This window comes from Stegostoma tigrinum, chromosome 9 (genome assembly GCF_030684315.1).
Source record: "Stegostoma tigrinum isolate sSteTig4 chromosome 9, sSteTig4.hap1, whole genome shotgun sequence".
NCBI classification, from domain to species: Eukaryota; Metazoa; Chordata; class Chondrichthyes; order Orectolobiformes; family Stegostomatidae; genus Stegostoma; species Stegostoma tigrinum.
The window spans coordinates 21,716,369-21,728,490 of NC_081362.1; the positions used below are offsets into that span (position 1 = coordinate 21,716,369).

The 12,122-nt window shown below is 44.2% G+C and overlaps 1 protein-coding gene across 1 annotated transcript; it reads left to right on the forward strand.

The window, feature by feature from the left end:
• The first annotated feature begins 2,579 nt into the window (after positions 1-2,579).
• On the forward strand, positions 2,580-11,607 carry LOC125454598 (cystatin-like). Its single transcript, XM_048535530.1, has 3 exons — positions 2,580-2,887; positions 8,420-8,527; positions 11,294-11,607. Exons 1-3 carry the CDS (start codon positions 2,663-2,665, stop codon positions 11,378-11,380), a joined length of 420 nt encoding a protein of 139 aa, XP_048391487.1. The 5' UTR covers positions 2,580-2,662; the 3' UTR covers positions 11,381-11,607.
• The last annotated feature ends 515 nt before the right edge of the window (positions 11,608-12,122 follow it).

Genomic DNA, 12,122 nt, shown 5'->3' on the forward strand with positions numbered 1-12,122 from the left:
ATTATCTCTGATTGCATCTTTCTCCAGACTTCCTTTGCAAAGGCTCATGCCAGGCAGAGGTGTGTGACAGTTTCTACCCCCTGTAGCCACTTTGAGGGCAGCATGCAGTGGCGCAGACAGTCAGGGTTTACGAGAAGGATCTTATAGTTAGTGCTCTTCTCACCAACCGCCAAGTGATGTCTTGGTGATTACTGAAAAGTTCTGGTGATAGGCATTCAGCCAAATGACTTCAGCAATCTGCTCAGAGAACAACCTAACAAGATTCACCATCTCCCCTGGAGATCAGTTTGAACTGGTTGAGATCCAGACAGACAACAGCAATGTCGTCCATGTCCAGGAAGGCTTTGACCTGTAAGCCTCTGCTGCCTGGACAGGATTTTGTTAACTATTTTTAATTGCAAAAGTATACTTTATTCAGAAATTTTTATACATATGTATGCAAACAAGACACAAATGCAGTTTGGTTCTGTATAGTAGCATATGAGGAAACAAGTAAACATTGGAGTTTGACTCTATCAAACCAAAGGTATAGAGATAGTAGGAACTGCGGATGCTGGAGAATCTGAGCTAACAAGGTGTACAGCTGGATGAACATAGCAGGCCAAGCAGCATCAGAGGAGCAGGGAGAGAATATCTTACTTTTCGGGCCTAGAATATCTTACTTTTACAAAACAACAGTATTTCGTTAATAGTTTTCTCAACTTGTCCAACTACCTCCATTGATTTGTGCACATAAGCTTACAGCCAAGTCCATTGGTTCCTGCACTCCCTTTGCAAAGTGGGGATGTTCTTGACTGCAGATGCTGGAGAATTCGAAATAACACGGTGTAGAGCTGGATGAACACAGCAGGCCAAGCAGCAATCAGTGATATCGGCACTGCCTCTTGCCTCCCAGAGGAGCTCGAACAGTTCATCCACTTCACCAACACCTTCTACCCCAACATTCAGTTCACCTGGGCCATCTCCAGCACATCCCTCACCTTCCTGGATCTCTCAGTCTCAATCTCAGGCAACCAGCTTGTAACTGATGTCCATTTCAAGCCCACCGGCTCCCACAGCTACCTAGAATACACCCCCTCCCACCCACCCTCCTGCAAAAATTCCATTCCCTATTCCCAATTCCTCCGCCGCATCTGCTCCCACGATGAGGCATTCCACTCTCGCACATCCCAGATGTCCAAGTTCTTCAAGGACCGCAACTTTCCCACCGCAGTGATCGAGAATGCCCTTGACCGCGTCTCCCGCAACACATCCCGCCCCCGCCACAACCGCCCAAAGACGATCCCCTTCGTTCTCACACACCACCCCACCAACCTCCGGATACAACGCATCATCCTCCGACACTTCCGCCATCTACAATCCGACCCCACCACCCAAGACATTTTTCCATCCCCACCCCTGTCTGCTTTCTGGAGAAACCACTCTCTCCGTGACTCCCTTGTTCGCTCCACACAGCCCTCCAACCCCACCACACCCGGCACCTTCCCCTGCAACCGCAGGAAATGCTACACCTACCCCCACACCTCCTCCCTCACCCCTATCCCAGGCCCCAAGATGACATTCCACATTAAGCAGAGGTTCACCTGCACATCTGCCAATGTGGTATACTGCATCCACTGTACCCGACGTGGCTTCCTCTATATTGGGAAAACTAAGCGGAGGCTTGGGGACCGCTTTGCAGAACACCTCCGCTCGGTTCGCAACAAACAACTGCACCTCCCAGTCGCAAACCATTTCCACTCCCCCTCCCATTCTTTAGATGACATGTCCATCATGGGCCTCCTGCAGTGCCACAATGATGCCACCCGAAGGTTGCAGGAACAGCAACTCATATTCCGCTTGGGAACCCTGCAGCCCAATGGTATCAATGTGGACTTCACCAGCTTCAAAATCTCCCCTTCCCCCACCGCATCCCTAAACCAGCCCAGTTCGTCCCTTCCCCCCACTGCACCACACAACCAGCCCAGCTCTTCCCCTCCACCCACTGCATCCCAAAACCAGTCCAACCTGTCTCTGCCTCCCTAACCTGTTCTTCCTCTCACGCATCCCTTCCTCCCACCCCAAGCCACACCTCCATTTCCTACCTACCAACCTCATCCCACCTCCTTGACCTATCCGTCTTCCCTGGACTGACCTATCCCCTCCCTACCTCCCCACCTATCTTCTTTTCTCTCCATCTTCGGTCCGCCTCCCCCTCTCTCCCTATTTATTCCAGAACCCTCACCCCATCCCCCTCTCTGATGAAGGGTCTAGGCCCGAAACGTCAGCTTTTGTGCTCCTGAGATGCTGCTGGGCCTGCTGTGTTCATCCAGCCTCACATTTTGTTATCAAGCAGCAATCAGAGACGTTTCGGGCTTAGACCCGCCTTGGCTGTTGTGTTTTCTAGAATGTGGCAACGCTATTTTCGTGGTTGAAGTTGCAAACAGCCCCTTTTCTTGGCACAAACGCTCCCTGGATGAAGCCCTCAGAGGTCTCCGCTGCTCAAATTCAACCCGTCCCTAAGGCACGCAAGTCCCACCCCAAACTGTCACGCACCACCCCTTTTCAAGCATTCAGATTGGTTGCTGGAAGGAGAGGCGGGGCGGATCTCTCTTCCTTATCACAACCAGTGAGAGGACCTGTTCGGTGGACGGTTGGGATTCGAAAGGGGGGTGGTTGGACCATGGGTGCGTGGCGAGTTTTGGCCGCCGCGCTCGCGCTGTTACTAGCCGCCTGCGTGCAGGCGTGTAGCTCGCGCGCGAAACACCTTCTCGGCGCGCCTGTACGCGTCTCCTCGGATGACCCCGAGGTGCAGAAAGCCGTGCACTTCGCCCTGACCGAGTACAACAAGGCATCCGACGACATGTTCGCCAGTAAAGTGATGAGGATCCTGTCCGCCGAGCGGCAGGTAATGGGCGGCGTTATGCTGCTCACCGAATCCTGGGAGAAGGGGAGTGTTCGACTTCTCCATGGAGAAAGACATTTGGGGGTTAGGGGGTGAGGAGGCTTCGTTGGGAGATGAAACTTGGCATAGAGATAACAAAGTGTGGAGCTGGATAAACACAGCAGGCCAAGCAGCATCTTAAGAGCACAGAAGCTGACGTTTCGGGCCCATATCCTTCATCAGACAGCCGGGTCTAGGCCCGAAACGTCAACTTTTGTGCTCCTGAGATGCTGCTTGGCCTGCTGCGTTCATCCAGCTCCACACTATTATCAGGGAGAGAAGGAGAGGTGTACTGAAGATGGATAGAGAAGACAGGTGGCGAGGAGACACACAGGTCAAAGAGGCAGGGATGGAGCCAGTAAAGCTGAGTGTAGGTAGAGAGGGGATAGGTTAGTCTGGGGAGGATGGACAGGTCAAGGGGGTGGAATGAGGTTGGTAGGTAGGAAATGGAGGTGTGGCTTGAGGGGGGTGGAGGGGTAGGTGAGAGGAAGAACAGGTTAGGCAGGTGGGGATGAGCTGGGTTGGTTTTGGGATGCAGTGGGGGGAGGGGAGACTTTGAAGCTTGTGATGACCGCATTAATACCATTGGGCTGCAGAGTTCCCAAGTGGAATATGAGTTGCTGTTCCTGCACCCTTCAGGTGGCATCATTGTGGCACTGCAGGAGGCCTGGGATGGACATGTTGTCTAAGGAATGGGAAGGGGGAGTTAGAATGGTTTGTGACTGGGAGGTGCAGTTTATTGTGAACTGAGTGTAGGTGTTCTGCAAAGCGGTCCCCAGTCAGGGTCTAGGCCTGAAATGTTGGCTTTTGTGCTCCTAAGATGCTGCTTGGCCTGCTGTGTTCATCCAGCTTCACACTTTGTTACTCCAGTCCTCTGCTTGGTTTCCCCAATGTAGAGGAAGCCACAATGGGTACAGCAGATGTACAGGTGAATAGTTGTATCCGCTGTACCTGTTGTGGCTACTCCTACATTAGGGAAACCAAGCAAAGGATTGGGGACTGCTTTGCTGAACACCTATGCTCGGTTTGCACTAAACAACTGCACCTCCCAGTCATGATCCATTTCAACTCACCCACCCATTCCTCAGATGACATGTCCATCCTGGGCCTCCTGCAGTGCTACGATGGTGCCACCTGAAGGTTACAGGACTGCAACTCATATTCTGCTTGGGAACCCTGCAGCCCAATGGTATCAATGTGGATTTCACAAGCTTCAAAATCTCTTCCCCTGTCCTCTTGCCCACCCCCCCATCCCAAAACCAGTCCCTGCCTCCCCAACCTGTTCTTCCCCCTCACCTATCCCCTCCTCCCACCTCAAGTGGGACCTCCATTTCCCACATTCTAACCTCATCCCGCCTCCTTGACCTGTCCGTCTTCCCTGGACTGACCTTTCCCCTCCCCACCTATCTTCTCCATTATCCACTTTGATCTGCCTCTCCCTATTTATTTCAGAACTCTCTTTCCCCTCCCTCCCTTCTGATGAAGGGTCTAGGCCGGAAACATCAGCGTTTTGTGATCCTAAGATGCTGCTTGGCCTGCTGTTCATCCAGCTCCACGCTTTGTTATCTCGGATTCTCCAGCATCTGCAGTTCCCATTATCTCTGAAACTTGGCTCAGACTGTGAAGAAGTTTGACAACACCTTACGCGTACCTAAAATATTTTCCACAGTTTTTGTAGAGGCCTATTAGAGCTGTAAATGGGTAACTTTTTTTAACCATAAAAAGCGTTAGGGTGCCAAAGAAGGAAATGTTAGGACAGATGGCTAAAACCTTGGTTGAAGCTGAAGGATTTTGTGGAGGATCCTGTGGGAGAAAAGGTTTTGGATGGAATTCCAGTGCTTATAAACCAAAGAATTGAAGTCTTGGCTTTCACTAATGAAACAAATAAAATTGGGAGTGCTCCAGAGGACACAATTTGGGTTTTTGGTATCTCAGAATTATGGACTAGTTTTAGATTACAGAAAGGAAGGGATAGCTGTAGAGGAACTTGTGAACAAGGACTATGAATTTGAAATTGGGATATTGTTGGACCAGGAGCCAATGAACATTCACAAATGCAAGGAAGATCTTTATAAGTTAAGATACATATCAATGAAGATTTTGAATGAGCACAAGAAAAGTGAGCCTGTATCATAAACTGAGAAGAGTTGAATTTAAAGATAACAAAAATGCATGACCGAGCTGAGGAAAGAAATGAGCCAGGTATGTTGTGGATAGCCAGGTCAAAATGGATAGTTTTGTGTAGTTTGTTTGAAGTTCATCTGTGTGTGGAATGAAGGCTGACTTGATCTGGCAATTTCAGATAGCTACCCATGTTTGAAATGCTGGTCTGTGTACAGATAGGACCAAATCACTGGCAACAAAATACTTTTGAAGTAGTCTGTGCTCTGTAGCAAAGTCATAGTGAACATGGCAAAATCTAATAATTGTGGAATTTACACAATTTTCCTCTGTCAAGATATGCTTGTTAGGTGGATTAGATTATACTAAATTGCCCATATTGTCCAGGGATGTGTGGGCTAGATGCATTAGCCATGGCGAATGTAGGGTTGCAGGGAAAGGGTAGGGGTGATGGTTCTAGAAGGGAGTGTTGGTATGAACTTATTGGGCCGAAGGGCCTGTTTCCACACTCTATGGATTCTTTATAATTCTCTCTGGTCACTTGTTGCTGTGATTTTAAATTTTAATTCTGAGATCATCCAGGAAGATAACTATATTGGAAAGATTAATTATTGAATAGTCCTCTGCAGCACCTTGATAGAATTATTAACCATTGGAAGATGGAACTTTTTAAGCTGCAGCAATAAACTGGTGACTGTCAATGAGAAGGGTTCTGATTAACTTGCATTGGGGCAGGGTGGGGTAAAGATCACAAGTGACAGTTTAGGGTAGGACTTGTGACTTGGGGATGGGTTGAGCTTGAGCAGGGGAGATGTGAGGATGTTATGACAGGAATACTTGTGCCAAGAGTGGCTGTTTGCAAAGCCAAACTGTAAAAGTGCTATCAAATTTGCATGTTTTGTTGCTATCACATTAAATTATTTTCCTTGTTGCCCAATTTAAGCAAATGCAAAAAAGTTGGCATTTAAGTTCTGAAGAAGGGTCACTGGACCTGAAATGCTACCTGATTTGGCAGTACAGTTGCTGCCAGAGCTGCTGAACTTTTATAGTAACTTCTGTTTTTTGTTTCTGGCATTTTAAAAATTGGCCACTGACATGATGTAATTGCTCCATCTTTAAAGAAGATGGAATAAGGTAACTGGAAGCAGCCCTTTCTGCTGGTTGCTTAATAAGCAATAAGGGGAAATAGATACAGTAAAGCATTCTTCTGCTCAGTTATATAGAGAACTGAGGAACTCTAGTTGAAATGTGGAATTCATTTCCAAGGTCAGATTTAGATGGGAATAAAACATTCAAGTTTCATTTGGATAGCTGACTATAAGACTGAGATTAATATAAATCAAGTGGAATGCTCTGTTTTGTTCACTGTAGTCCTTTTTTGAATAGTAGTCTAGAAGTGTGCCATCCATCTGAGGACGCAGATGGAATAGCAACTTAAAGGGGTCAATGGTGTGGAGGTGGTACTTTCAGTACAGTGAGATAATATTGTACATCTCTGGTCTATTTTTTCTCCTGTGCTGATAGACTTATTACTTAGTTTTTAAACTTCAAACTGGATACCCTATACCCTGTCAATGGGAACTTTTAATTAGTGATTGGCAAGTCTTTTGCCTCTAATATTCTTTAATGTCCTTGGTGCTCTTGCTGATCACTTGAGATCTGTTGCAACACCCAAATGTAATGGTTCCATTTACCAAGCTTGTGTTTTTCTCCTCTCCCGTTCTGTTTATATTAATACTTGTTCCTTCTATTTTCAGTTCTGAAGAACATGAAAGTAGCCTGCATTGGAAGAGGCCTTGCAGCCCACTGTCTGTTGTTTCTAATTAGTTCCACTTGCCAAAGTCTGACTGTGCCTTCAAAATCATCATAACTTTATCTTTTGACAACATTTTGAACCCCACCCCTCTACTTTCTTGCCAGTTATCTCAAATCTGTGTCCCCAAGAGGTTGAGCTCAAGCGTCACTTCAGAGGCTCTGGATGCAACTCTGTACTGACACTTGTTCAGTTCTGAGGTGCTGCATTTCTGGAGATGCTAAATTGCTGCTGAGGCATTTAACCCAAGGCTTAGCTGCTTGATGGGTAGAGGTTCTCTAATATTAATTTTGAAGAAGCATGCTCTCTGGTCTTAGCCTATTTATTTAATATTTTAATCATGAAAACACATTATCTGGTCATAATTTTGCCTCTTCTCATGGGTAACTTTTTAGATTAGATTACCTACAGTATGGAAACAGGCCCTTCAGCCCAACAATTCCACACTGCCCCCTTGAAGCATCCCACTCAGACCCATCCCCCTATAACCCACACACCCCTGAACACTATGGGCAATTTTAGCATGGCCGATCCACGTAGCCTGCACACCTTTGGATTGTGGGAGGAAACCGGAGCACCCGGAGGAAACCCACGCAGACGGGGGGAGAATGTGCAAACTCCACATAAACAGTCGCCCGAGGCTGGTATCAAACTTGGGTCCCTGGCGCCGTGAGGCTGCAGTGCTAGCCACTGTGCTGCCCCTACTTCTATATAGGCTGTTCTGTTGTCATACTTTCGTCCATGACCCTCGTGTGCTTGCTTGTCCTAAGACAAGTGCCAATTTAGTGATAAGAAATAACTAACTTGTGTTTAATGACCCAAAGAGCTTTATGACCACCCAAGCACTCTTGAGGTTTAAGCATTATTGAAATACAGCACACAAAAGGATCATGCAAAGTATATTGCCTATTTTATGACTGGCCAGGGCATGGGCTATTTGGATAATTCTTTTCCAGAAAGAGTTTATGGCCAACTGAGACAGCATTTGGATTTAATGTCTTATTTGAGATGCAGCACCTCAGTGCTGCCCTGAAGGTTAGCCTCATTTATGTTAAGTTTCTAGAATGGAGCCCACTGTCTGACTATGGAACAGTGTTTCCAATGAAGCACTGGGAACACAAGAGGCTATGGTGGTTTAAACTTCATGTAGAATGATAACACTGCAATCACAACTGAATTTTTGGTTTCCAATGAAAGTTGCACCACTAATTTTCATTTAGATCATTGTTGGCAAATGATACTAGGCAGCCTTTGGTTTCACCTGTTGCAATGACTAGATTGCCTGAAATCAGAATTAAGTGGTAACTGAAGCAATGCCAACCCAAATTTTAACTTGTGAAAGCTGAAAAGTTAGTTGTTTAATTCAAATTTTGAAACTTAATTTCATGATTCTATCTGTCCCTTGCTCACTTTTGATTGTTGGTAATCATTCATTTGAGCAGAAATGAATTGTTGAGTGTACTAATTTAATACTTGCATAAAATGAATCACTTTTGTTGATGCCTAATGAATTTTATTAAACTAGGCTTGATTATTTTCTTAAACATTTGCTTTCTTTCCAGATTGTTTCTGGGGTAAAATACATTCTTGAAGTTGAACTGGGGAGAACCCAATGCAAACAAGGAGAGTTTCATGATTTGGAAACTTGTGATTTCAGTGCACCACCACATGTAAGGCTTTACTTTTGTTTGTATGATAACGGAGCACACTTGTGGATTTTGGATCTAGCTTAGTCTCTGACATAACTAGGGAAGAATGAATTGCTTCCATTTCCAACAATTGTGCCATTTCCAATGCCTTAAGCCAAACGCTTATTCTATTTGGATTCTTTAAATTGGTCTGTCTTAGCAGTATCTTGTGGGCTTGATTTAGAGTACAGCTAGAAACAACATAGCTATTTGTACCAGAATCCTGCATATTTCAAGCCTTCAGTCAGAAGCAGCCTTGACCTTCCTTTCCTTTTCATGTACAAGGTAAGACTTATACCTTTTAAAGGTATAAATTATCCTTGGGAGAGATGTGGAAGGAAATAAAGGAAAACTTGTGCCGTCAACAATTAAAAGGTAGCCATGAACATTACTGGAGGACAAATCAAGGTCAAGTAAATAATATATTCTCAAACTTTTCTAGAAGCCAGCTCTGGCTTAAACATGTCTGGTATGTTCATGACTTGTGAAGATGATTATTAGTAAGTGTAGGGCAGGAGAAGATTATAAATGTAGCTTATTCGCTCTCTTCAAATGATGTGAGCTAACGAGAAGGTACAATTGCAAAGTTTCCTTCTTCATGTGGAAACTTTCTATTTAATTTGGAGATGTAATGTGGTCATCGAGATAAAGGAATTACTTATTGACCCACCTTCTTCTATTAAAACATTGCGTTAATGTGTATGAAAAATCATTACCCTGAATCTCCTGATGTGGAAAGTTGCAAATGACTAAAGTTGCTAGTCTTTAGGACCCGAGAGAAGTTCTGACATGTACACAGCACTTGTGTGGGATATTAACACTTGATTGCTGCACAATGCTATAAAACAGCGCAACTATATAGATTTATGCAGTGTCCTAAGCTTACCTGGCCTTGCACAAGTTTACTAAATCTTCTTGGCAAACCTACAGCCAGCTCACAAGCCAATGTCAAAGTGCTTCAGGACCACGGCTTATTCCACTTTCTACTCCTGATCATGTTCATTCCTCATCCTGGCAACGTTCACCATACCACAGTCATGATTATGTTCATCCACGCCTCTCTACACCTAAGCAGTGCTTAAACCCTGCTCCTACCAACTAGCCTTCCATAATCCTTGGGTTCTGCCCAGCTGATGTTGAAGGGGGAAAGTCATATGATAGGAAGGGGATGAGAATTTAAGGGTGGAGAGGGGTGTGCATTTCTGGGTTGGGGGTGGGTGTGAGAAATGAATTTATTGAAGAGGTGAGGCTATGCATTGTTGGAGGTTGACAGATTCAATTACAAATGGCGCATATTGAATTGAATACAGTCTTTAAGAGTCTTCCAATCTCAGTGACAAATGGGGCATGCTTCACTGGGATTATGCTTGCCATAGGTCTCTTGGTTCTGTTCATCACTGGATTCAAAATGGAGCCAGGATTGTAAGATGCAAAGGATTCAGTGTTAAATGGTAGGTAGGCAGTATAAGTTGCAGTCTTAACTTCAAGGACTTATCTTAAAGTTACTTCTCCAGATAATTCTCGGTTTTCAGGAGCTCCTCTTTTGTACTGAATTTTACAGTGTAGCATTATTTTGTGTATTTGTTGACATGTAGCATAATTCTGCTTCTGGGAACAGAAATAAAAACTGCTAACCTTAAAGCCACAATATGATTAATTTTTTTACGACTTTGTTTAAATTGGTACAAGACAATGGGCATAAATTAGCATTAAATGGTCTTTTTTAAAAAAATTGAGAAACTTTAAAATGCCATTGCCCTAAAGCACTGTTTTTGCATACTGGTGACATCACAACTAAGTGGTTGCCTGTTAGTCTCCAAAACTACAGTCGTTGCACTTCAAGTAATTCAGTCTGTGGTATACTTGATGTAGTAACACAAATGTAATTTTTTGAAATAAAACTTTGCAGTATTTCAATTATCTAATTGACTGTTCATTACAGCAGCATCCACTATGTTTCTTCCCCTTCATGTTGTAGCTCTTGAAGCTCTAGAGTCTCTACATTCATTTGCAAGGAATTCATTCCCTCTGACTTCAAGTTTTCTTGGTTTCCATTAGCTGAGTATAACATTGAAATGTTTAAACTGCTCACACCCCTTTTGCAGTCTCCTTACCCACTATTTTTCCCTTTTTTTGGAGCTTTACACACCACCCAGGCACCTTGTTCCATGGCTCCTGGCCTTGCCAGTCTCTCTCTTCCTTCCCACCTACTGCTTCATTACTGGGGAATATTCAGGTCATTTATTCACGCAGGATGGCAGTTAGTGATCTGAAGCTAGGGTTGAATTTAAGCATGGATTGTTGGGTAATTTGTAGTGATCTTTGTCTTGGAAATGCACCATGTCATCTTAAAACACACATAAAGCAAACCATATTTCAGAGATAGTAGAACTGCAGGTGCTGGAGAATCTGAGATAACAAGGTTTAGAGCTGGATGAACACAGCAGGCCAGGCAGCATCAGAGGAGCAAGAAAGCTGACATTTCGGGCCTAGACCCATCTTCAGAAACCTTTCTGAAGGGTCGAGACCTGAAACTTTCCTGCTCCTCTGATCCTGCTTGGTCTGCTGTGTTCATCCACCTCTAAACCTTGTTACCTCAAAGCAATAAATATTGAGATTTTAATCCCTATGACATCAGACTGAGTATCTTCTAAACTTAAATCGACCTTGTTGAATAGAATATAGCATGGTCTAGTATAATTAACAATGGAATGAATCTAACTTTCAACTATTAATCTAACTTTTCAGAAAACACTTTGCAAATTTGAGGTTATTTCAGTTGCTTGGACTGAAGAAACTTCTCTGAGCAAGACGTGCAGACCATCCAACAATTGAATTTTTCCATTGCAGTAAATTAAATTGCATTTATTTAACAGTGCCTACTGTGCTTCCAGTATTCTAGTAGCAGCTCTTGTCTTCATTATTTAAATCATGAATGTAAATGTTAAATGCTTCACCTATACAGCAAAATCACTGTAGCTTCCATTAAAACTAATGAAACTGTTAAACTCTGAATTTGAAGAATATTACTTGGTTAAATAAAAGTGGTATTTCTTTCTGGACTAACTGTGTTCACTTCTAACCAGTAGGCTTTGCGTTGGAGACTTTCTTATTTTTAAAGGCAATTACACTAAAATGTTAGGGTCTGGTTTACCTTTTAAAATATTTTGGGGGGTGGTCTGATCTAGTCCATAACAAACGGGGGGGGGGGGGGGGCTCTTGTCAGGATCAAAATCTATAATTCCAAGTTGGGTTTAAAATTGTTGGGCTCCAAAGGCGGTGAGTGGTAATGGGAGATTTTATTGAGTATTGCATTTGGTTTAAACACTGCATTGCACAATGGCTGTTTCAGTCACTAAGGTTTTTTCTGGGGTTGGATGAAGTCACTTTTGGAGTTTTACAGAAAATGAGCAAGGTAAAGCTTTCAGAATTGGCAAATAAGCTGGACTTGGAACAAAAACAGAAGCTGACCCTTCCTCAGAACTGGTGGTGGCTGGGAAATGCCAGCTTATATGCCGAAAAGGGAGATGGATGGGGTAGGGAGTAAATGATAGGATAGAGCCTAAAAAGAAGAGCA